This window comes from Scyliorhinus canicula, chromosome 10 (genome assembly GCF_902713615.1).
Source record: "Scyliorhinus canicula chromosome 10, sScyCan1.1, whole genome shotgun sequence".
Lineage (NCBI taxonomy): Eukaryota > Metazoa > Chordata > Chondrichthyes > Carcharhiniformes > Scyliorhinidae > Scyliorhinus > Scyliorhinus canicula.
Genome location: NC_052155.1, coordinates 155,376,176 through 155,403,209, shown reverse-complemented (window position 1 = coordinate 155,403,209; position 27,034 = coordinate 155,376,176). Strand labels below are relative to the sequence as shown.

The window sequence follows — 27,034 nt, the reverse complement described above, 5'->3', positions numbered from 1 at the left end:
ATTACCTGCATTAAAATCCATCCGCCACAGTTTTGCCCACCCATTTAATATATCAATGCAGCTGAGTGATTTTATGACCCGTTAACACTAATTACAATGCCTAGCAATCTTCGTGTCATTGATAAACTTGCTTTCATGACTTTTATTGTAATCATGAAGAGTTCCGAAAAGGTTAAAAACAGATTACTTTTTTTCCAGAGTAAACGAAAGCCACAAAGCGGCGGGGAGAACAACTAGTTCCAGCCCCCGGCTATCCGAAGATGGCGGTTCCTTTCCATGCCGGCCTTTATCTGTGGATATTAAGGAGCCCCCCCCCCCCCCGTTGTTGGGCCTCTGTCCCTCAGTGGGGGAGCTTGAATTCCATAAGCCCCATGGGGAGATAAATCGGGTCGACCCCATGGGGGTTACCCCAACTTTCTACTGCGTTATAATTACTGGTTGTAGGTCTCTGAGTGAACAGTTGTAACTTGGGATGTGGTTCTACTGATCACAAAGCTAATAAGTCATGTACCTCAGATTAGAAACCAGGCCCTATTCTATAATAAGAAACTTAAGAGCTGGATAATATTTAGTGCTGGAGATTTTGCCAGAATTCATCCAACAGGAAAAAGGATTGCCAAGTACACAAGTGCGGCAGTAAGTGGATGTCAGATTCTTAATGGTGAAGCTGAAGTTGGAAAGATGAGTAACAGAATATCTGAAGGAAACAGAATTGCCGGGTGCGATGTACCCGAATAATGACTGAGTATTATTTTGGGCGGGTTTGGCGGGGTGTTTTGCATTGGCTGTAATGGCGAGATCAAAACGCATGTTCACCCAAACTTAGTGCAAATAAAACAAGCCCCCCCACGTGAAACTCACCATGTCCGAGGCCGCAGCCGCCTGATTCGCCTATTTGTGCCTCAGATGCTCACCGCTAAACAGAGGCCTGCTCCTTGCTTTGGGTTTCCGACCTGGCTGGGCTTCTCGACACTGTGGCACTCTGTGTGCCCAAGAGACAGGGCACCCTGTACCCCCAAGAGATGGACCACCCTGTACCTCCAAGAGACAGGCACCCTGTACTCCCAAGAGACAGGGCACCCTGTACCCCCAAGAGATGGGACACCCTGTACCTCCAAGAGACAGGGCACCCTGTACCTCCAAGAGACAGGGCACCCTGTACCTCCAAGAGACAGGGCACCCTGTACCCCCAAGAGACAGGCATCCTGTACTCCCAAGAGACAGGCACCCTGTACTCCCAATAGATGGGCCACCCTGTACCTCCAAGAGACAGGCATCCTGTACTCCCAAGAGACAGGCAACCTGTACTCCCAAGAGATGGGCCACCCTGTACCCCCAAGAGATGGGCCACCCTGTACCTCCAAGAGATGGGCACCCTATACTCTCAAGATGGTTGGAGAAACAGCAGCACGGTGACAAACGCCACCTGGGAGGAGGCAGTGGCAGTTAGAACATAGAACAGTACAGCACAGAACAGGCCCTTCGGCCCTCAATGTTGTGCCGAGCCATGATCACCCTACTCCAACCCATGTATCCACCCTATACCCGTAACCCAAAAACCCCCCCTTAACCTTACTTTTATTAGGACACTACGGGCAATTTAGCATGGCCAATCCACCTAACCCGCACATCTTTGGACTGTGGGAGGAAACCGGAGCACCCGGAGGAAACCCACGCACACAGGGGGAGGACGTGCAGACTCCACACAGACAGTGACCCAGCCGGGAATCAAACCTGGGACCCTGGAGCTGTGAAGCATTTATGCTAACCACCATGCTACCCTGCTGCCCCGAGTTGCAGTAAGCGTAGGCAGCATGACTAGTGTCTGATTGACTGAAGCTGCCCCCACCCTAATTGCTGAGAGGCAGTTATCTGTCAGTCACCTGAGGCCTGTTTAGGGGCACAAAGGTGCACATTGTATTCTTCTCTTTGAAGTTTAGGAAGTTTTGAGTCATCGGTTAGCTGAGGTCTGTATAAAAGACAGACAGAAAGCCCACTCAGTAAGCTTGCGCAAGTCAAGGAGACACAGCCGGAGTGAGGCACACCCTGAGTGGGAATTGCAACTTGGTAATTTGGTGCAGTGAGGTAACATCCAGAGTGGGAAGTTGGAACTTGGTAATTTGGTGCAGTGAGGTAATCAGGTGCAGAGTGGGAGAAGGTGCTTTTTCTCTACTGTTTTGTTCTCTCTCTTTCTTCTGGCCTGTAACTTTTAATCTGCAGGGACAGAACCAGAGAGCATCTGAAACCCTGGGCGAGTTCTCCCAGTGAGCCAAAGAAGACACAGCCAGAGTGAGTTTGGGAATTCGAAGCTGGGTGGGGAGGAGGTGCTTTTTAACCCTGGTAAGTGACTGGTAGGTAGTTTTTCTTTTCATTGTCTACTTTATTTATTTTTATTTTGAAATTGTAGTTGTATAAGTTTACCTAAGGTTTAAGACATGGCAGGAGATCCCAGACCCGTGTCATGCTCTTCGTGTGCGATGTGGGAGCTCAGGGACACGTCCACTGTCCCTGGCTCTTTCATGTGCAGGAGGTGTGTTCAGTTGCAGCTCCTGTTAGACCACTTGACAGCTCTGGAGCTGCGGATGGACTCACTTTGGAGCATCCGCGATGCTGAGGAGGTTGTGGATATCACGTTTAGCGAGTTGGTCACACCGCAGGTGAAAGTTACTGAGGGAGATAGCAAATAGGTGACCAAGAGACAGAGCCAGAGGAGGAAGGCAGTGCAGGTGTCCCCTGCGGTCATTTCCCTGCAAAACAGATATACCGCTTTGGATATTGTTGGGGGAGGTGGCTCAACAGGGGAAGGCAGCAGCAAGGTTCATGGCACCGTGGCTGGCTCTGCTGCGCAGCAGGGCAGGAAGAAAAATGGCACGGCTATAGTGATAGGGGACTCGATCGTAAGGGGAATAGACAGGCGGTTCTGTGGACGCAATCGAGACTCCAGGATGGTATGTTGCCTCCCTGGTGCCAGGGTCAAGGATGTCTCGGAGCGGCTGCAGGACATTCTTGGAGGGGGTAGGGGGAGGGTGAACAGCCAGCTGTCGTGGTGCACATAGGCACCAATGGTATAGGTAAAAAATGGGATGAGGTCCTACAAGCTGAATTCAGGGAGTTAGGAGTTAAACTAAAAAGTAGGACCTCAAAGGTAATAATCTCAGGATTGCTACCAGTGCCACGAGCTAGTCAGAGTAGGAATATCAGGATAGATAGGATGAATGCGTGGGTCGAGAGATAGTGCAAGAGGGAGGGATTCAAATTCCTGGGGCATTGGGACCGGTTCTGGGGGAGGTGGGACCAGTACAAACCGGACGGTCTGCACCTGGGCAGGACTGGAACCGATGTCCTAGGGGGGGTTTTTGCTAGAGCTGTTGGGGAGGGTTTAAACTAATGTGGCAGAGGGATGGGAACTGATGCAGGAAGTTGGAAGGTAGTAAAACAGGGACAGAAGCAAAAGGAAGTAAGGGGGAAAGTGCAAGGCAGAGAAGACATAGTCAAAAATCAAAAAGGGCGACAGTACAAGGTACAGTGACTGAGGGGAGCTCAGTGAATAAGCCCAGTAATACTAAAAGGAATAAAACTGGAGATGTTAAGATTCAAAACAGAGGTAAAAAAAAACAACATAAGGGTACTTTACCTGAATGCTCGTAGTATTTGGAATAAAGTAAATGAGTTGATGGCGCAAACCATCGTGAATGACTATGATTTAGTGGCCATTACTGAAACATGGTTAAAGGATGGTCACGACTGGGAGTTAAATATCCGAGGGTATCAAACTATTCGGAAGGACAGAGTGGATGGTAAGGGAGGTGTTGTAGCTCTGTTATTTAAGGATGACATCCGGGCAATAGTAAGGGATGACATCGGTGCTATGGAGGATAAGGTTGAATCCATTTGGGTGGAAATCAGGAATAGTAAGGCGAAAAAGTCACTGATAAGAGTAGTCTATCGGCCACCAAATAGTAACGTTATGGTGGGGCAGGCAATAAACAAAGAAATAACTGATGCATGTAGAAATGGTACAGCAGTTATCATGGGGGATTTTAATCTACATGTTGATTGGTTTAACCAGGTCGGTCAAGGCAACCTTGAGGAGGAGTTTATAGAATGTATCCGCGATAGTTTCTTGAACAGTATGTAATGGAACCTATGAGGGAACAAGCGGTCCTGGATCTTGTCCTGTGTAATGAGACAGGGTTGATTCATGATCTCATAGTTAGGGATCCTCTCGGAAGGAGCGATCACAATGTAGTGGAATTTAAAATACAGATGGAGGGTGAGAAGGTAAAATCAAATACTAGTGTTTTGTGTTTAAACAAAGGAGATTACAATGGGATGAGAGAAGAACTAGCTAAGGTAGACTGGGAGCAAAGACTTTATGGTGGAACAGTTGAGGAGCAGTGGAGAACCTTCCAAGCGATTTTTCACAGTGCTCAGCAAAGGTTTATACCAACAAAAAGGAAGGACGGTAGAAAGAGGGAAAATCGACCGTGGATATCTAAGGAAATAAGGGAGAGTATCAAATTGAAGGAAAAAGCATACAAAGTGGCAAAGATTGGTGGGAGACTAGAGGACTGGGAAATCTTTAGGGGGCAACAGAAAGCTCCTAAAAAAGCTATAAAGAAGAGTAAGATAGAAGTAAACTTGCTCAGAATATAAAAACAGACAGTAAAAGTTTTTACAAATATATAAAACAAAAAAGAGTGGCTAAGGTAAATATTGGTCCTTTAGAGAATAAGACGGTAGTTTTAATAATGGGAGATGTAATGGCTGAGGAACTGAACAGGTTTTTTGGGTCGGTCTTCACAGTGGAAGACACAAATAACATGCCAGTGACTGATAGAAATGAGGCTATGACAGGTGAGGACCTTGAGAGGATTGTTATCACTAAGGAGGTAGTGATGGGCAAGCTAATGGGGCTAAAGGTAGACAAGTCTCCTGGCCCTGATGGAATGCATCCCAGAGTGCTAAAAGAGATGGCTAGGGAAATTGCAGATTCACTAGTGATGATTTACCAAAATTCACTAGACTCTGGGGTGGTCCCGGTAGATTGGAAATTAGCAAACGTGACACCACTGTTTAAAAAAGGAGGTAGGCAGAGAGCAGGAAATTATAGGCCAGAGAGCTTAACTTCGGTAGTAGGGAAGATGCTGGAATCTATCATCAAGGAAGAAATAGCGAGGCATCTGGATAGAAATTGTCCCATTGGGCAGACGCAGCATGGGTTCATAAAGGGCAGGTCGTGCCTAACTAATTTAGTGGAATGTTTTGAGGACATTACCAGTGCAGTAGATAACGGGGAGCCAATGGATGTGGTATATCTGGATTTCCAGAAAGCCTTTGACAAGGTGCCACACAAAAGGTTGCTGCATAAGATAAAGATGCATGGCATTAAGGGTAAAGTAGTAGCATAGATAGAGGATTGGTTAATTAATAGGAAGCAAAGAGTGGGGATTAATGGGTGTTTCTCTGGTTGGCAATCAGTAGCTAGTGGTGTCCCTCAGGGATCCGTGTTGGGCCCACAATTGTTCACAATTTACATAGATGATTTGGAGTTGGGGACCAAGGGCAATGTGTCCAACTTTGCAGATGACACTAAGATGAGTGGTAAAGCGAAAAGTGCAGAGGATACTGGAAGTCTGCAGAGGGATTTGGATAGGTTAAGTGAATGGGCTAGGGTCTGGCAGATGGAATACAATGTTGACAAATGTGAGGTTATCCATTTTGGTAGGAATAACAGCAAACGGGATTATTATTTAAACAATAAAATATTAAAGCATGCTGCTGTGCAGAGAGATCTGGGTGTGCTAGTGCATGAGTCACAGAAAGTTGGTTTACAAGTGCAACAGGTGATTAAGAAGGCAAATGAAATTTTGTCCTTCATTGCTAGAGGGATGGAGTTTAAGACTAGGGAGGTTATGCTGCAATTGTATACGGTGCTAGTGAGGCCACACCTGGAGTATTGTGTTCAGTTTTGGTCTCCTTACTTGAGAAAGGACATACTGGCACTGGAGGGTGTGCAGGGGAGATTCACTAGGTTAATCCTAGAGCTGAAGGGGTTGGATTACGAGGAGAGGTTGAGTAGACTGGGACTGTACTCTTTGGAATTTAGAAGGATGAGGGGGGATCTTATAGAAACATTTAAAATTATGAAGGGAATAGATAGGATAGATGCGGGCAGGTTGTTTCCACTGGCGGGTGAAAGCAGAACTAGGGTACATAGCCTCAAAATAAGGGGAAGTAGATTTAGGACTGAGTTTAGGAGGAACTTCTTCACCCAAAGGGTTGTGAATCTATGGAATTCATTGTCCAGTGAAGCAGTTGAGGCTCCTTCATTAAATGTTTTTAAGGTAAAGATAGATCGTATTTTGAAGAATAAAGGGATTAAGGGTTATGGTGTTCGGGCCGGAAAGTGGAGCTGAGTCCACAAAAGATCAGCCATGATCTCATTGAATGGCGGAGCAGGCTCGAGGGGCCAGATGGCCTACCCCTGCTCCTAGTTCTTATGTTCTTATGTTCTTATCAACCTTCCATGGGAAATTTTATCAAACGCCTTACTGAAGTCCATGTATATCTACAGCCCTTCGCTCATTAATTAACATTGTCACTTCCTCAAAGAATTCTATTAGGTTTGTAAGACATGAACTTCCCTGCACAAAACCATGCTGCCTATCACTGATAAGTCTATTTTCTTCCAGATGTGAATAGATCCTATCCCTCAGTATCTTCTCCAACAGTTTGCCTACCACTGACGTCAAGTTCACAGGTCTATAATTCCCTGGATTATCCCTGCTACCCTTCTTAAACAAAGGGACAACATTAGCAATTAGCCAGTTCTTATGACCAGGAAAACCACACCACCATCCAATGTAGGAAGGTGATGAAAGACCTCCTGCGAGCTGCAAGGGTAAGGTAACACCTCTGTGCTGGCAACAGTCCCGCCTACATCCTTAAATTCCCTAACTACACACCCTCCCCCCACCCTGCAACCGCACCAATCCACTGGCTGACCTCAAACCCTCCATCCAAGTCCTCACTCCCTGTGAGGCAAGGGCGCTGGAGATTGCAGGGTTGCCCGAGAGAGCAGTGACTGACAAAGAGGTTGGCCTCGGCCAGTGGAAGTGAGGGTCCACTGCTCCTTCATCTAGATGACCTATCTCAAGTGAGTTTCTAACGTCTCAAACAATTATCCTTCCCTTTCACTGAACATAGGATCTTTGTCTTCCAGGCTCCCCAGCTGATGAGGCCAGGCCATCCAAAGTCACTGCCACCCACCACACAGCAGGACATTGCTCCACAGCATGGCCCAGTCACTAAGGATCATTGCTGAGGGCGTCAACACCATGGTGCAGCCAATGGGGAGCCTCCAGGACTGGTAGCCGCAGATGACACAGAAGCTTCTGGACCTCAGTCAAGCTGCCCCTCCATTCTATGGAATCACCCACAGCCCCGTGGGCATCCTAAGGGAGGAGGAAGCGCTGGAGCCCAACACCAAGGTGTCTAAGGTAGTCTCCAGGCCTTCTGAATCCCCCCTCCTGACACCGACACAACGCAAGGGCAGCAGGCAGAACAGGGTGACAGTGTTAAGTCGACCGGGGCCCTCCTGCTCCAGACCCTCCAGAGGACATCTGTCAAGAGCATCAAAGGCCACAGGGCATGGAAAGCAGCGGGCTGCCTCCACCACTGATGTGCATCCTGGGGACACACCTAGATGTAGCACCAGGCCCCGGATGGTCAAGAGTGAGAGACACTGAGCGGGCACTGGTGTGGTCACTATCCGTAGCCAGGGGGAATGGAAAACTGTCACATTAAAATGTTCACCAGTAAAACATTTCACACCTGAAACATGTGAAGCTTCCGTCACTGTAACCTTCACAGCGGGCCTGCCTGCATCCCGACTTCCAGTTCCCCCTGCCCCCCCTCGGCACAGTGTCAAAGATCAAAGTCCCTCAACACAGACTCTGTCATGAGGATAGGTGTGAACACACTGTCAGCAGAAAGGCAGGAGACTTAATCAAAATCTGAGGAGCACCACAGCTTTCCTCACAGAGAATGGTCATCACTCCTGCCTTGTACAGTGACCTGCTGACAGTGCTAACACATCACCCTGGAGTAAGGTTACACAGACTCTCGAAGGAGAGGAACACGGTGATTGGGCATGGGGGGAACAGGGTAATCGGGGAAGGGGCAGTGTGATGGGGGAGAGGGGGGGGTAGAGCTGATGGACACAAACCTCATCTCATGTGAATCTAGTGACTCTGAGGGCCTCCCTGGTCCTTCTGGCATGTCGAACCCTTGCTGCTGCCTGTCCTCCTGTGGCAGTAGCTCCCATGCCCTCAAGCTGCATGCTGGGAAAAGGAGAGGGCTACTCACTTCTCCTCGATAGCCATTTTGCCAGCTTCACGTTAGGCCCACAGGACCTCTCACTGGGGTTCGGGTGACTCCTGGGAGGCCGCTGCATTCGACTTCAATCGCGCCTATGAGCTTGAAATGAATGCAAATTAGGCTTAATGAGCATCTCAGCATTTTTGGGTGAGATCCGGAACTCGTCATCGGGAGCGGGCCGGGTGAAGGGCAAAACGAATGGCCGTGAATGGCCTTTCCCGCTATTCACCCGGCATAACGGGATTGGAGCTAGGCTCAACAGGTTGGGAAAATCGGGCCTGCTATGTGTGGAGGAACCTGAGAGCCATCACGTTGGTGTATCTACACAACCAAAACACACAGCAGACTCCATCAGAAGAAAAGATCATGCTCAGTAAACAATGACACAGTGAGTCAGATGGTCATTAAACCTCTGACGGAAACGTTCGCCGTCAGTCCTGCAAATATCAAGCCTGTCATTCTGTTAGTAAGCGGTGGAGTAGTACGGATACCGTACAACAATTTCATCACCATCAGTTGGAGCTATTGTTAATTCTAGAACTGTCAGATGTGAGTTAACACTGCTTTTAAACAGGTGTGCTTATTTAAAAATGTAATTTATTTTCAGGCAGGAAACACTGGTGTAACTTTGAACAAGAAATTAATCGAAGCCCCTTCAGTTGTGCTGTCATAACTTTGCCAGATGTTTACACACATGGGCAGGGTTATCGCCAGGTCTCCAGTGAAGCTATGGCACTGGAGTGAGAGCACCTCTGAAGTACAAGAAACTGTGTGATTCCGTTTTCAAACTGCGGTGTGATTGACATTTGCAAGTTTTGAATCTCCGTAGTGATTTATTTAGTTTCCAGAACCTAATAACAAGTGCTACAGAACAGTCATTCCGGAGATACTGATAAGAAAGCAAATAGCCTGAACTCCTGCCAGTAGCAATGCTAACCATTCAGTAGACTCATTGTGAAAGACGGCTGCCTAATTCTGACACCAGGATGATGCACAAAATAAAAGTTATTTCCTCTGTTTACTCAGCAGGTTCATTGAACATATAGCCATTGCGATACACATAGAACATACAGTGCAGAAGGAGGCCATTAGGCCCATCGAGTCTGCAACGAGCCACCCAAGCCCTCACCTCCACCCGATCCCCATAACCCAACAACCCCTCCTAACCACTAAGGGCAATTTATCATGGCCAGTCCACCTAACCTGCACGTCTTTGGACTGTGGGAGGAAACCGGAGCACCCGGAGGAAACCCACGCAGACATGGGGAGAACATGCTGACTCCGCACAGACGGTGACCCAGCGGGGAATCGAACCTGGGACCCTGGCGCTGTGAAGCCACAGTGCTATCCACTTGTGCTACCCATAATACAGACCAGCATAGGTGTCAGATTCAATCCCTGTGCTGATCTCGGCTAAAATGGTGGCGCAGGCGTGACAGCCAACCTCAGTACTTCAGAGTAGGGAAGGCAGAAGAACAAATCGACCAGGGATTCCACTCCTGCTACCTATGCAGCGATCCCCAACTGGGAAGGTGCTCGGAGAAGGAATGAAAGGAAATAATAAACTCCTCCTGATAATAGTGCATTCAAAATCAAGGTGGAAAATGTACTTGGGTAGAAGGTCATGGTCTCAGAAGAGGACGCAGGTGCACAGACTACATTCTCACACTGAGGCAGATGATTGAAAGGTACTGGGACGAAAATTCTGTGGCCGTGCCTTTTTAGTGTAGGCAACACTGAACTATTGGTAGAAATGCGGAGACAGGGCAGCCCATTGTAAGTCCTTAGCTCTGGGCTCAGCAGCGACATTATTGCTTCTGAGTCAGAAGCTTGTGAGTTGAAGTTCCACTCCGGAGGTCTGAATGGTCACTGGAGTCTAGTACGGAGGGAGTGCTGCACTACCAAGGGTGATGGACAATTAAATTAAGTCCACTCTCTCAGATGGATATTAAAGGTGCCATTGCACTATTTCAAAACAACAGGGAGTTCTCACTGGTGTCCTGCCAATGCTCACCTGTCAAACAACAGTGAGGCCTGCCGATGTGCAATTTGGTGCTGGAATTTTCTAGGCACCCAAAACTAGCTGCAGAGCACTTTGGGGCATCAAAGGTCATGAAAGATGTTTAAATGTAAGTCCTTAGTTTTGTTTTAAAGAGGGCCGCGATGGGCAGAACACGGGTATGATAGAACGCCAATGCCCCAGGTATGAGGGTTTGGGAAAGGGTTCCAGCCGAGAAAGGATCATTTTGAAGGATAAGGCTGAGATGATGAGGCTGGAAATGGAATGGCCCAAATGTAAGAAGGAAAACGCACAGGTACCAACAGGAGCTGACAGAAGCGGGAGAACAACAGCAGGGTTGTGGGGCATCAAAAGCGAGTCCATAGAAGAGAACTGACTGACTGGTTTATCTTGTATGGCCCAAGGGTCAGCCATCATCCTCGCAACATGAACAAATGAGGAATGAGGTGGTTTGACATAAGCTAGATGCAGTTGACTGCATTCCTGAAACCATGCTCACAAAATAATTGAGAAATACCTCAATAATTAGTGATTGGCAAGTGTTCAGTGGTGTATTGGAAAGAGGAAATTTTAAGCAATTTTATTTTGTCCAGTATGAAAAAAATTTCTTCTGCAGTAATTCCATTGCTGGTATTGATCGTGCGAGAGTTCCATTTGCAGCTAATCCTGCCACTCTGTTAGTCTGAGTTTGATTGAGAAAGCTTTGGGGCAATGACAATTAAAGGCATGCCAGGTGTGGATGAGTTATGTTGATCTTTGGTAACCATGTAACTGTTTCTATAGTAACTATTGCTCTTTGAGTCCGATTGGTCTGAGGGAACAATCGAGAAGCAGAGAATCAGAATGCACAGCATGGGGCATTTGGCCCATGGTGTCAGCATTAATTAGCACTTTCAAAGAGCTATTCTATCAGTATGGCTCCCCTGCTCTCTCCCCGTGGCCTTACAAATTTTTCCTTTTAAGTATATATTCAATTCCCTATTGAAAGTTACCATGGTGACTGCTCCCACCACTCTTTCAGGCATGTGCTGCTGATCAAAACAACTTGCCGCAGAAAAATAAAACATCTCCTCGTCTCCCTTCTAGTTCTTTGGCCGAATACCTTAAATCTGTGTCCTCGCACCTGGGGGTGCAGGTTGCCCGGGAGTGGGGGAGCTCCGCAGGTACAACATTTCTAGTTTGGTGAGGAAGGTGAAAGCTCATCCGGCAAGATGGGGTGGTCTCCCTCTGTCACTGGCGGGTCGGGTACAGGCGGTTACTGTTTATTTTCCAATGTCTGCTGATTTTCCTGCCAAAGACATGTTTAAGAGAGACTGAAGGGGCGTGTGGTAGTCACCTCTGTTGTATTGTGCATACTGCATACGAGGGTAGTACGGTAAGGCCCCTGTACTACTGGCTCCGCCCAGTAGGCGGAGTATAAGTGTGTGGGCTCTCCGAGCTGCAGCCATTTCAGCAGCAGCTGCGGGAGGCTCCACATCTCTGCGTAATACAGCCTCGATTAGTCTCTACTCTCATCTCATCGTGATTGATAGTGCATCAATTTATTACGCAGAGATTTTAAAACGATGGATCTCCACATCAAGCCTGATTGCCTGCAGCTGCACCCTCAAGCAGACAACGCCAAGTCGGCCTTCGCATATTGGCTAGCCTGCTTCGAGGCATACATTGGATCTGCGACTGAACCACCCTCAGAGGCACAGAAGCTCCAGATCCTTTACACGTGGCTGAACTCAGACATCTTCCCCCTCATCCGGGACGCGCCGACATACGCTGAGGCCGTGGCGCTACTGAAGGAGAACTACGCTCAGCAGACCAACAAAATCTACGCCAGGCACCTCCTCTCCACGCGGCATCAACTCCCCGGTGAGTCTGTGGAAGATTTCTGGCGTGCCCTGCATGTCCTGGTGAGAGACTGCGATTTTCAGGCCATTTCGGCCGCTGAACATTCTGACCTGCTACTGAGAGACGCATCGTTACGGGCATAGGGTTGGCCAATATCCGCCAGCGCCTCTTAGAAGGGGCTATCCTCAACCTCACGGCGACTAGGAAACTAGCGCTCTCGCTCACAGTCGCCTCACGCAATATACAGGCATATGCCCCCAACCGCACGGCCCACCCATCCTGGACATCGTGGACCCCGCCAGTGACCTCCCCGAGCCAACCCCAGGCCTGCGCCGCACGGCAGCCAAACACCCCGGGCGACCCAAGTGCTACTTCCACGGACAGTCAAAACACCCCCGACAACGCTGCCCAGCACTGAGCGCGCTCTGCAAGGCCTGCGGTAAAAAAGGACATTTTGCTGCTGTGTGCCAGACCCGCTCGTTCACCACGGTTGCCGCGGCACCCCCCATGTGTGACCTGCGGGCGCCGCCATCTTCCTAGTCTCAGACCGCGTGCGACCCATGGGCACCGCCATCTTGCTCGCCTCACATGTGCGGCCCGTGGGCGCCGCCTTCTTGCCTGCCTCAGGACACGTGCGGCCCGTGGGCGCCGCCATCTTCCCCACCACAGCACCCCAGCTCGTCGGACACCTCATCGAGCCACTCATCGCCTCCAACCGCCGTCGAACAGCCACGTCTGGCCTCCGTCACGATCGACCAGTCACGACCGCACAACATCGCGACCGCGTCGACTAGAGTAAAGGTCGACAGGGACAAGGTTTCCTGCCTTCTGGACTCTGGGAGCACCGAGGGCTTCATCCACCCTGATACGGTGAGGCACTGCTCCCTCGCGGTACACCCCCCCAACCAGAGAATCTCCCTTGCCTCCGGATCCCACTCCGTGGCGATCCGAAGGTACTGCACCGCCACCCTCACCATCCAGGGAGTAGAGTTCAGCGGCTTTGGCTCTACGTCCTCCCCAACCTCTGCGCTGCCTTGCTACTCGGCCTGGATTTCCAGTGCAGCCTTCAGAGCCTAACCCTGAAATTCGGCGGGCCCCTACCACACATTACTGTATGCGGTCTCACGACCCTTAAGGTCGACCCGCCTTCTCTGTTTGCAAACCTCACCCCGGATTGCAAACCCGTCGCCACCAGAAGACGGTACAGTGCCCAGGACAGGACCTTCATCAGCTTTGAGGTCCAGCGGCTACTACGGGAAGGCATCATCGAGGCCAGCAACAGCCCCTGGAGAGCCCAAGTGGTAGTTGTGAAAACTGGGGAGAAACACGGGACGGTTATTGACTACAGTCAGACCATCAATCGGTACATGCAGCTCGACCCGTACCCCCTCCCACACATATCTGATATGGTCAATCAGATTGCACAGTACCAGGTCCTCTTGACAGTGGACCTGAAATCTGCCGACCACCAGCTCCCCATTCGCAAGGTGGACCGCCCGTACACTGAGTTTGAAGTGGACGGCCGCCTTTACCACTTCCTTAGGGTTCCCTTCGTTGTCACTAATGGGGTCTCGATCTTCCAACGGGAGATGGACCTAATGGTTGACTGGTACGGACTGCGGGCCACCTTCCTGTACCTGGATAATGTCACCATATGTGGCCACGACCAGCAGGGCCACGACGCTAGCCTTTCCAAATTCCTCCACACCGTCAAACTCCTCAACCTTACGTACAACAAGGAGAAGTGCGTGTTCAGCACGAACCGCTTAGCCATCCTTGGCTATGTGGTGAAAAATGGAGTTCGAGGGCCCGACCCCGATCACATGTGCCCCCTCATGGAACTACCCCTCCCTCACTGCTCCAAGGCCCTCAAATGATGCCTGGGGTTCTTCTCATACAATGCCCAGTGGGTCCCTAACGATGCGGACAATGCCCGCCCACTCATTCACTCTACCGCTTTCCCCATGACGGCCGAGGCTCACCAGGCCTTCGACCGTATTAAGGCCGACATCAGCAAGGCCGCGATGCACGTGGTCGACGAGACACTCCCCTTCCAAGTCGAGAGCGATGCAACAGACGTTGCTCTGGCCGCCACCCTCAACCAGGCAGGCAGACTTGTGGCATTCTTTTCCCGCGCTGTCCATGCCTTCGAAATTCAGCACACCTCCGTCGAGAAGGAGGCCCAAGCCATCGTAGAAGCTGTGCGACATTGGAGGAATTACCTGGCCGGCAGGAGATTCACTCCCCTCACTGTACAATGGTCGGTTGCCTTCATGTTTAACACACAGCGGGGTAAAATCAAAAATGATAAAATCTTGAGGTGGAGGATTGAGCTCTCCACCTACAATTACGAGATTTTGTATCGCCCCGGTAAGCTCAAGGCGCCCCCCGATGCCCTATCCCGAGATACATGTACCAGAGCACAAGTGGACCGATTCGCACTCTACATGATGATCTCTGTCACCCAGGGTCACCCACCTTTATCACTTCATAAAGGCCCACAATCTGCGCTACTCCATCGAGGAAGTCAGGGCTGTCACCAGAGACTGCCAGGTCTGCGCGTAGTGTAATCTACACTTCTGCCGGCCAGATCAATCGAACGCCTCAGCGTGGACTTCAAAGGGCCCCTCCCCTCCACACTGACCGCAACACGTATTTTCTCAATGTGATCAACGAGTATTCGAGATTCCTCTTCGCCGTCCCATGCCTCGGCATGACGTCTGCCACCATCATCAAAGCCTTCAACACCATCTTCGCTCTGTTTGGTTTCCCCGCCTACGTCCACAGCAACCGGGGATCCTCATTTACGAGCGATGAGCTGCACCAGTACCTGCTCAACAGAGGCATTGCCTCGAGCAGGCCGACCAGCTATAACCCCCGTGGAAACGGGCAGGTGGTGTGGGAGAATGGGACAGTCTGGAAGGCCGTCCAGCTGGCCCTACGGTCCAGAAATCTCCCAGCCTCCCGCTCACAGGAGGTCCTCCCCGACGCCCTTCACTCCATTCGGTCGCTCCTATGCACTGCGACTAACGAAACTCCCCATGAACGTCTCTTTGCCTTCCCCAGGAAGTCCACCTCAGGGGTTTCGCTCCCAACATGGATGGCAGCTCCTGGAACCGTTCTTCTCCGCAAGCACGTGCGCCTCCACAAGGCAGACCCGTTTGTTGAGAGGGTACAGCAACTCCACACAAACCCGCAGTACACCTACATAGCGTACCCCGACGGCCGCCAAGACACAGTCTCCCTCAGGGACCTGGCACCAGCTGGGTCCCCCCACACCCCCGGCGCCACCCTCCCTCCCCCCGGTGCACCCCACCACAGCCCCCGCTCCAGGATGATCCACCCTCCCCTTGGTCCCACCCGTGGATGAAGATGAGATCTACACGCTCCCGGAGTCACCGACGACCAAACTGACGCCTGAATCGCCACCACAACTGCGCCACTCGCAACGCTGGATCAAGACGCCCATCTAAATTTGTAACCCCTTTCTTAAATTTTAAACAACCTGCATGTAAATAGTTTCCACCACCCCCGCTGGACTCTTTTTTTAACAGGGGGTGAATGTGGTAGTCACCACTGTTGTATTGTATCTACTGATACAAGGGTATTACAGTAAGGCCCCTGTACTACAGGTCCGGGGGTAGAACCCTGCCTGCTGGCTCCACCCAGTAGGCGGAGTATAAATGTGTGGGCTCACCGAGCTGCAGCCATTTAGGCAGCAGCTGCAGGAGGCTACACATAGAACAGTACAGCACAGAACAGGCCCTTCGGCCCTCGATATTGTGCCGAGCAATGATCACCCTACTCAAACCCACGTATCCACCCTATACCCGTAACCCAACAACCCCCCCCCCCCAACCTTACTTTTTAGGACACTACGGGCAATTTAGCATGGCCAATCCACCTAACCTGCACATCTTTGGACTGTTGGAGGAAACCAGAGCTCCCGGAGGAAACCCAGGCAGACACGGGGAGGAAGTGCAGACTCCACACAGATAGTGACCCAAGCCAGGAATCGAACCTGGGACCCTGGAGCTGTGAAGCAATTGTGCTAACCACTATGCTACCATGCTGCCGGAGGAAATATTTTGATACATGCAGGTTCAAGACTTCGCCAGAAAGGAGATACAGAGCGACCTGATAGAGCCAGATTCCACATTGCTGGAGGAGGTGCTGACGACAGGGTGTCTGGAGAAGGGGGTAGTGTCGGCGGTTGTGGTAGTCACCACTGTTGTACATATCACATACATGAGATGTAATACGGTAAGGCTCCTGTACTACAGGAATGGGGGTAGATCACTGCCTGCTGGCTCCGCCCAGTGGGTGGAGTATAAATGTGTGTGCTCACCGAGCTGCAGCCATTTCAGCAGCAGCTGCAGGAGGCTAAAACATCTCTGCTTAATAAAGCCTCGATTTCTCTCTTCTCTCGTCTCGTCGTAATTGATAGTGCATCAATTTATTACACATAGATTTTACAACGATGGATCTCCGCATCAAGCCAGATCGCCTGCAGCTGCACCCTCAAGCAGACAACGCCAAGTCGGCCTTCGCCCACTGGCTAGCTTGTTTTGAAGCTACATCAGATCTGTGACAGCCCACAGAGGCACAGAAACTCCAGATCCTGTATACACGGCTGAATGCGATATCTTTTCCCTCATCCGGGATGCGCCCACCTACGCTGAGGCTATGACGCTTCTGAAAGAGAACTACGTCCAGCAGACCAACAAATTCGATGCCAGGCACCTCCTGTCCACGCAGCATCAACTCCCCAGTGAGTCTTTCCGGAGTTCTGGCGTGCCCTGCACGCCCTGGCGAGGGACTGCGATTGCCAGGCCGTTTCGGCCGTTGAAAATTCCGAACTGCTAATCAGGGACGCTTTCGTTACGGGCATAGGTTCGGTGTACATCCGCTAGCGCCTTTAGAAGGGGCTACCCTCGGCCTCGCGGCGACCAAGAAACAGGCGACCTCACTAACAGTCACCTTCCGTAATGTACAGGCGTACGCCCCCGACCGCATGGCGCCCCCCTCCTGCACATCGTGGACCCCACCAGCGAATACTCCATTGTGGACCCCACCAACGACCGCCCCCAGCCAACCCCAAGCCTGCGCCGCACGGCAGCCAGCCAACCCCGGGGGACCCAAGTGCTACTTCTGTGGACAGACAAAGCACCCCCGGCAGAGCTGCCCATGGGACGAAAGGACATTTCGCTGCGGTGTGCCAGGCCCGGTCGATCGCCGCTGTAACCAGGCCCATTGTTCCTGCACCCCCCACGTTCGACCCGTGGGCGCCGCCATTTTCACCCCTGCAACCCACGTGCGGCCCGTGGTCACCGCCACCTTCCTCGCCTCAGAACACGTGCGGCCCATGGGCGCCACCATCGTTAAAGCCACCCGCCATGTGCGTGCCGCCATTTTCCCCGCCTCAGGACCCCTGCTCGTTAAGCACCTCATCGGGCCGCTATTTGCCTGCAACCGTTGCTGACCAGACAGGGGCCTTCCAACACCAGCTAAAGCTCGCCTCCATCACGATTGACCAGTGCCGGCCGCACAACCTCGCAACCGCGTCGACGACAGCAAAATTCGATGGGCACAAGGCATCATGCCTTCTTGACTCCGGGAGCACAGAGAGCTTAATCCACCACGATATGGTAAGGCGCTGCTCCCTCGCGGTACACCCCATCACACGACGAATCTCCCTGGCCTCCGGATCCCACTCCGTGGAGATCCGGGGGTACTGCACCGCCACCTTCACCATCCAGGGCGTAGAGTTCAGCGACTTCCGGCTCTACGTCCTCCCCAACCTCTGCGCTGCCTTGCTACTCGGCCTGGACTTCCAGTGCAACCTCCAAAGTCTAACTCTGATATTCGGGGGCCCCTACCACACCTTATTGTATGCGGTCTTACGACCTTTAAGGTCGACCCGCCTTCTCTGTTTGCAAACCTCACCCCGGATTGCAAACCCGTCGCCACCAGGAGCAGACGGTACAGTGGATCGATTCCGGACCCTACACGACGCTCTCTGTCACCCAGGGGTCACCCAGTTCTTTCACTTCATATAGGACCGCAATCTGCCCTACTTCATTGAGAAGGTCAGGGCTATCGCCAGAGACTGCCAGGTCTGCACGGAGTGTAAACCGCACTTCTACCGGTCAGACCGAGCCCACCAAGTGAAGGCCTCCCGCCCCTTTGAACGCCTCAGCGTGGATTTCAAAGGGCCCCTCCCCTCCACATGTACTTCCTTAACGTGGTCGGCGAATACTCCAGATTCCCCTTCGCCTTCCCATGCCCCGATATGACGTCTGCCACAGTCATCAAAGCCCTCAACACCATCTTCGCTCTGTTCCGTTTCCCCGCCTAAATCCACAGCGACTGGGGATCCTCATTAATGAGCGATGAGCTGTGTCAGTACCTGCTCAGCAAGGGCATTGCCTCGAGCAGGACGACCAGCTGCAACCCCCGGGGAAACGGGCAGGTGGAGCGGGAGAATGGGAAGGTCTGGAAGGCCGTCCAGGTGGCCCTACATTCCAAAGCTCTCCCGGCCTCCTGCTGGCAGGAGGTCCTCCCCGACACCCTTCACTCCATCCGATCGCTACTTTGCACTGCGACTAATGCAACCCCCCATGAGCGTCTCCTTGCCTTCCCCAGGAAGTCGACCTCTGGGGTTTCGATCCCAACGTGGCTGGCCCGTTCTCCTCCGCAAGCACGTGCGGCTCCACAAGGCGGACCCGTTGGTCGAGAGGGTACAGCTACTTCACGCAAACCCGCAGTACGCCTACGTAGCGTACCCCGATGGGCGCCAAGATACAGTCTCCCTCAGGGACCTGGCACCAGCAAGTTCCCCTGTAGCCAAGCTGGCCACGCAAAATGGACACTGAGCCAAAGTAAAATGGAAGACAGAAGGAAAAGCCTGTTTAGTGAGAGCAGACAGTCTGCTCTCAACTAATTAGCATTTTGCAAGCAGCAAACCAGTTTCTGGCCAGGTGCAAGATCTCCAAGCCAAAGGTGTTAATGGCAAAGCGCTTAGCATTCTGATGAGGCAGCCCAGATCCAGGCACGAACAATGGCAACATTTCCATCTCAATGTAACACTTAATTGGTTGCGCAGACAGGATGGCACCAAAGTAACGAATATCGAAACCATCCCCCAACACCGAGGAAGGCCCTCGCATTGGAGGATTTCGAAGGTAACCGTTTGGAAACGCTCCAATCGGTACCGAAAGGTAGAGCCCGCCCAGAAGGGGGCAAGGACATTAGAGAGGGGTATAAAGGTAAATTCCCCACATAGCCCGGTCTGTTAAACCTGTGCTCCGGCTCTGACTGACATCTTGCATCCTGACTCCAGCCGTTGAGCACCAGCCGCCGAAACCGTAAGTTCAACGCTCGCTACGCGATCCAAGCCCACTAGACTCCCAAGTACCAGAACGCTTGCTGAAGGCTGCAGTACAAGACCAGGACGAAGGCCTCGTTCTCTGACCTTGCCTGTTCCTGTTAGATAAGTATTCTGATCACTTAAGTTTAGTTATAGCTTAGTCTCTTAGTGTGTGCATGAGTATTTATTATAACTGTATAATAAATATTGATCGTTTGAACCTTACTAATCGGTGTATCGTCTTTATTACTTTGAACTTGACCTTGGAATACTTGTGACGGTGTCTATACGGCACCTGGCGACTCCAGAGCTGAATAAATACATAGAACAGAGCCTAGTAGTGTTAAGCACACGTCGAATACGGAGGCGTGTTAATACACTCCAATAAACGCGTTTTACAACCACAGTAAAACGTGCAACACCCCTCCCCCTCCCCCATGGCCCCGGCGCCACCCTTCCTCCCCCCCCAGCGCACCTCACCACAGCCCCCACTCCAGGATGATCCGTCCTCCCCTTGGTCCCACCCGGGGATGAAGATGAGGTCTACATGCTCCCGGAGTCACCGGCGACTGAGCCGACGCCTGCATCGCCACCGGGACTGCGGCGCTCACAACGGAGGATCAAGGCACCCAATCGGCTGAATTTGTGAACGTCCCACAAAATGTTAACCGTAAAATGCACGTGAATAGTTTTTCCACCACCCCCGCTGGACTCTTTTTTTTAACAGGGGGTGAATGTGGTAGTCACCACTGTTGTATATATCTCATACATGAGATGTAAAACGGTAAGGCTCCTGTACTACAGGCCCGGGGGTAGATCCCTGCCTGCTGGTTCCACCCAGTAGGCGGAGTATAAATATGTGTGCTCACCGAGCTGCAGCCATTTCGGCAGCAGCTGCAGGAGGCTACATATCTCGATTACTCTCTACTCTCTTCTCGTCATAATTGAGAGTGCATCAGCAGTTTACGGGGCTATTTTGGAAGAGAAGAAGGCACCGCTGGATGGGATCAAGGCAAAGTGGGAGGAAGCGTTGGGAGAGGGTTTCTGGTGTGAGGTGCTCCGGAGGGTGAAAGCCTCCACCTCGTGCGCGAGGATGAGCCGGCTTTTTAAGGGGGTAGAAGATGTGTGTGAGCTTTGCGGGGGGCGGGGACCCGCAAACCACGTTCATATGTTTTGGTCCTGTCCAAACCTAGAGGATTACTGGAAGGGGGTTTTTAGGGTAATCTCTAAAGTGGTGCATGTGAAACAGGATCCGGGCCCTCAGGAGGCTATATTCTGGGTGTCGGACCAGCCGGGGTTGGAAACGGGTGTGGAGGCAGATGTTGTAGCCTTCGCCTCGTTGATCGCCCGAAGTCCAATCTGTTGGGATGGAGATCAACCTCTGCACCCTGTGCCTTGGCGTGGCCTGGCGTGCTGGGATTCTTGACTCTTGAGAAGGTCAAATTTGAACTCAGGGGAAAGATGGAGGGGTTCTACAATTCATGGGCGTTATTCATTATGCACTTTTGAGATTACATCAAACATTAGGTGGCAGTTGGGAGGGTTGGGGAGAGGGGGACTGTATGTATTAATGGTAACTATGGGTGATTCCTGATTCTTTTTTGTCATTTGTTTATGTGAACATGCGGGCTAATGTTTGGAGGTTTGGTGGGAGGATGGCACTGTTGTTATTGATATGGGGATTGACATTGCATTCGTTACTGATTACTGGTTATTGTTGGGTGTAAATTTGGGAGAAAATGTGAAAAAAGAGAATAAAAATATTTTTTAAAAAAGAAAACAAATCTGTGTCCTCGTAACCGTAATAAATATCCCAACCTGCCAATAGTGGAGCAAAGGAAATGGTGGAAGGGCAAGAGGCCAGGATTGTATTCTTTCAGAGGATTGTAAGAATGAAGGAGATTACCGAGATAGGAATGGGGCAGCAGGCCAGGGAGTGATTTAAACAGAAGGATAAGAAATCGAAATCAAGGTTTTTTTAAGGACCAGGGGCCAAGAGAATTTTGAATGAGCTGTTTTTGGAGGGCGGAGGATCAGCAGTCAGCCAGGAGACCACTGAAATAATCTGGTCTGAATACAGGCTTGCCCCCTCTAACTCAAAGATGGGAGTTCAATTGAGCCGAGCTGATAACTTGCAGGAAATCAAACATGGTCAATTATGAGAGAGGGAGAGATAGTTGACAGTGCGTGGATTCTGCAGCTGTTGACCCTAGGAATCAGTGTGGAACATCAGGTTTTGTTTGTGTCCATTGGGCTATCAGCAACCACCATGTTTCTTCCAGAGAGATTTTCTACCTCACGCCCAGCCAAATGCAAACGTTGATATACGACCCTTTCAAGAACGGGAAGGTGTGCATGTGAGGCCTGTTCTCAGACCATGGAGGAGTCAATTATGTGAATGATTATCCAGGTTTGATGGTCATAGAAGTCGATGGGATGGGGAATAGGGGATGAAACAAAAAAGTAACCAATTTGGATATGATGGAAAATTAATATTGAGCATTTGATGAAACAGAAACAGGTGACTGCAGATCACTGCTATTTACCTGTTGAGATAATTCTGGTACAGCAAAGAAGGATCCACAGCATGTCAGGGCCTAAGGAGAAAGGGGGAGATAATCTACTTAGTCTAATCAACAAAAGTAGCTGCCTCTGCCAAAACAAAACCGTCACATCCCAAAAATGATAACATCCTTTAATAGTTACGTAGAATTACATAGAATGTAGAATAGACAGGCCGTCTGACCCTACTGTTCTCTTCTGGCATTTATGCTCAATTTGAGCCTCCTCAGACCTAGATTCTTCTCACCCTATCAGCATAAGTTGCTATTGTTATGGGCCAGGATTTAGAGAATCCTAAAGTGTTTCATGGAGTTCACTTAACCCACAACTTTACAGGTGTGGTACAGCAGAACACGGACCAGTGGTTTTTAAAACAAAACAATGTTTATTCTATGAACTCAAGTTAACCTTTTTTGAAACAAACAGTGAATATATTAGCAACCAGTAAATCAAATGCACCCCAAGGAATACAACACTAAGTAATCTGTGTGCTGTCCTTTTGCACCCAAAAAACTTAACAAACCTTCAAACAGGAGCACATTAGGTTTACATTTAATGCTGAGACCTTTTACAATTCTGAGTTCACCAAATGATCCATAGATAGTCTTTGGATGGCAGAGATCACCTTCAGATGCAGCTCAAACTGAAACTAAAAAGCAGAAGTAGAAATAAGCTCCACCCACACTCTGACATCACTCCAATAACATGAGCAGCTCCCTTTCTTTAAGGTACATTTCTTAAACACCCATTTCTTAACAGGTACTCTCACATGACACTATCTTTTCTTCCTCATACACTTATCTAGCTTTCCCCTCAACACATCATGCTATTCACCTCAACTGCTCCTTGTGCTAGGTTGTTCCAGCTCAATGTTGACTTTTAAATACAAACCACCATCTGATTTGTCAAATTGCCACTAGCAACACCATGGCATTGAGCACTTTTTATATCAATCTGCAGTTACTTTGGATCCACTTAATACGCTGGACTGGTCAATCCTCACAATGGCTGATGCCTCAATGTCTGAAATCCATGTCTGCATTCCTGCTGAAATTATAGCTCACTCCATGGCATCCAGTGATTGTGGCCAGGTGGTGACAAAGATTGATAATTTTTCCTGGGGTTCGGATGTTTTCTTACTCTAATTAATTTCTGGTCTCTCAGCCAAGCCTCATTATGTATTCTTCTTTTTAGAAGATATTTTATTCCAAAACATACATAGCATCAACAGAATACACAATCCATCAAAGCATACTCAACAGTTTGTTCAGTTTTTCCCATTTTTCCCTACCCCTCTCCCTGCGATGTACAACTCTTCAAGTAAAGTCATGAACAGCCTCCACCATAGCTCAAAACCCTCTTCTCTCCCTCTGCAACAGAATCCTCTTCACCCTTGGTACCTTCCCCGCCCATATAAACTCCAAGATCAGTACCTCCACCCTCCAGAAGAAGGCCTTCGGGAGAAAAATTAGGAGAGTCTGAAAGACAAACAGGAACGTTGGCAGTACATTCACCTTTACCAGCTGCACCCTCCCTGCCAACGTCAAGTGCAAAGTGTCACACCTCTTGAGATCCCCCTTAACTGCGACCACTAACGCCGTCCATTTCCACCTATGCATCGTGACCCACTCATGCGTTATCTGAATTCCCAAAGACCTGAACCGCTCTCTTGCCGCATTAAAGAGTAGTGCCCCTGCCCCGCTACATTCACCGGAAACAACTCGCTCTTCCCTACATTCAGCTTATACCTGGAGAAAGCCCCAAACCTCTTCAACAGGTCCATGATTCTGCCCATACTCTCCAGCGGGTCCGAAATGTACAATGTACACCTGGTGCTCCCTGCCCCCCCCTCACAATCCCTCGCCACTTGGCCGACTCCCGAAGGGACATTGCCAAGGTCTCGATCGCCCGCGCAAATTACAATGGCGACATTGGGCACCCCTGCTTCGTTCCCCCTGTGTACCCCGAAATATGCTGTACTCGTCTTGTCTCGCATACAAAAATGCATCCACGTCACAAACGTCGGCCCAAACCCAAACCTATCCAGAATTTCAAACAGGTACCTCCACTATACCCATTCAAAGGGTCCGTGTCCATAGATACAATAACTTCCGATGCCAGCAGCGAGTGTTCAATTCCCGTACCAATCTCCCCGAACAGGCGCCGGATTGTGGCGACTAGGGGCTTTTCACAGTGACTTCATTGAAGCCTACTTGTGACAATAAGTGATTATTACTATTATTATTATCCCTATTAGCCTTAAACAGAATAATCTCACCTTGAACCCCAATCTTCAAAGCTTCCCAGCCAATGGGTAAACAAATGCTAAAACCAACTCCTTCGAGCCGAAGCTGCCCCGTGTGCGACTACTCACTCCTTGGCCGCTAACGGAAGTCTTCATTATGCATTCTTGACAAAAGCCTTGACATCTTTTGGACTACTGAAGCACCCAAGACTGACAGAAAACATTGCTTGATTGACAACTCTGGTACCCTGACCAATGCTGTGAATTGTACAATGTTTGCTTAAACAACATGACAAGGTTTCAGTTGCTTGCAGTTTCAGCTATTGATTCTTTATAGCGAAGGATGATTGACAGTTTTATTGACCTGTAGTAAATATGTTTTTTTTTAAAGAAAGTGGAGAGCTATCGGTGGATGGCAATTTTTTAAAAGATTTTTTTTTAAAAATCGTATTGTCACAATAGGGTTCAATGATTCTATACAGAAATAAATGCTGAATGGTCATTGAAGTACCATAGCTGGGTTTTGCTCATGGGGATTTGGTCATGAGGTGGTTGGGGGCATAGCTTGGCACAGGCTGCAGGGGTGCAGATACTTAGCATGAGGGGCCATAGGGAGTAGGAGAGGGGCAAACCATGGCACGGAGGACACGAGGAGCCTGCTTTTTAAAGCGTTGCCTCATGGAGATTGTAGTTCATGACATCTCTGAGGTGCCGTGCACCATGGCTCTTTGAAAAGCTGCTTTGACTCCATGAACATTGTGCGGGACTGGGGTATGCCTATCCCTGCAACAACACCGACCAGGTCAGGAATGCAGAATATGGACTCCTGACCCAAAACAGCCTGCACCCATAAAAGGCACTGTTTAAAACATAGAACACTCTGGGAATGGGGTTGGGAATCCCAGAATCAGGTCCTAGCCTCCATTTTTACAGATCTGTGCAGTCTACCAAAATTCGCAAAAGCCCAGCCTAACCTGTTTGTGAATTGCAACCAGGAACAATTGCCTTGAAGGAGTGTGAATAGGGGCCATCACGTGCTTATTAGTAAAGCTTCCAGATAATCACCTGGACACTCAACAGGGTGGTGGAAAACCATCAGATGTAATCAGTTGGACAACAGGACTCTGGCCGTGATAGGGATTTGTCCAGAAATCATCTAATTCTCTAAGCCCTTCAGCTGGAGTTCCCCAGACCCGGACCATGGGCGCAATTCTCCGCTCCTCACGCCGGGTGGGAGAATCACGGGAGTGTCGGGCGAATCACAACACGCCGCCCTGGCACCCCCCGCGATTCTCCCACCACCCCCAAAATGGCGTGTCATTTGCGACACGCCGCTCGGAGAATCGCCGCTCGCCGTTTCTCACAGCGTCCGGCGATTCTCCGGCCCGGATGGGCCGAGAGGCCTGACGAACCCGACCGGTTCACGCCGGCGTCGACCACACCTGGTCGCTGCCGGCGTGAACATCGCGCGACCGGTAAGTGTGGGGCCTGTGGGGGTGGAGGGAGGATCAAGCACCACGGGCATGCTCATCAGATGTCTGGCCCGCGATCGGTGCCCACCGATCGTCGGGCCGGCGTCTGTAAACGACGCACTCTTTTCCCTCCGCCGCCCCGCAAGATCAAGCCGCCATGTCTTGCGGGGCAGCGGAGGGGAAGACGGCAACCATGCACGCGCGGGTTGGAGCCGGCCAACCTGCGCATGCGCGGCTGACGTCACTTCGGTGCCGCCAGCCACATCATTCCCGGCGCGCCGCTTTGACGCAAGCGGGGGGGGGGTCGGGGGAATAGGGGCCGAGGAGCGGGTTTCACTCCGGTGTCGGCTGTTTCTCTCCATTTCGGAGAATCGCGCCCCACATGTGCAGCCACTGGGCAGTTGGAGAGAGGGGGTCATGTGACAAGACTTTGTGTGCTTAAACGTCTGTTTTCCCTTCAGGCCAACATAAGCAAATGATACATTGAAGGAGCAGCACGGTAGCACAAGTGATTAGCACTGTGGCTTCACAGCGCCAGGGTCCCAGGTTCGATTCTCTGCTGGGTCACTGTCTGTGCGGAGTCTGCACGTTCTTCCAGTGTCTGCGTGGGTTTCCTCCGGGTGCTCCGGTTTCCTCCCACAGTCCAAAGAAGTGCGGGTTAGATGGGTTGGCCATGTTAAATTGACCATAGTGACCAAAAAAGGTTAGGAGGGGTTACTGGGTTACAGGAATAGGGTGGAGGCATGGGCTTAAACTCTTTCCACTGTGTGGGTCTCTCTCTCTCACTAGATCACTGTGTGAGTTTCTCTCTCTCTCTCTCTCTCGATCACTGTGTGGGTCTCTCTCTCTCTCTAGATCACTTTGTGGGTTTCTCTCTAGATCACTGTGTGGGTCTCTCTCTAGACCACTGTGTGGTACTCTCTCTCTCTCTCTATCGATCACTGTGTGTGTGTCTCTCTCTCGAGATCACTGTGTGGGTCTCTCTCTCTCTCTAGATCACGGTGTGGGTCTCTGTCTCTCTCGATCACTGTGTGGGTCTCCCTCTCTCTCTCGACCACAGTGTGGGTCTCTCTCTAGATCACTGTGTGTGTCTCTCTCTTTCTAGATCACTGTGTGGGTCTCTCTCTCTCTCTAGATCACTG

At 50.6% G+C, this 27,034-nt stretch overlaps 1 protein-coding gene across 23 annotated transcripts in view; it reads right to left on the bottom strand.

Annotated features, from left to right (window-relative positions):
* Positions 1-27,034, bottom strand: part of amph (amphiphysin) — a 354,942-nt gene that overhangs the window by 88,962 nt on the left and 238,946 nt on the right. For 21 of the 23 annotated variants that reach the window (XM_038809956.1, XM_038809944.1, XM_038809948.1 and 18 more), the window contains one exon: positions 22,160-22,210. The exons of the other annotated variants lie outside the window; for them this stretch is intronic. In XM_038809956.1, the coding sequence (XP_038665884.1) occupies positions 22,160-22,210 (51 nt within the window). The remainder of the gene's footprint in view (positions 1-22,159; positions 22,211-27,034) is intronic. 23 annotated transcript variants of the gene reach the window in all.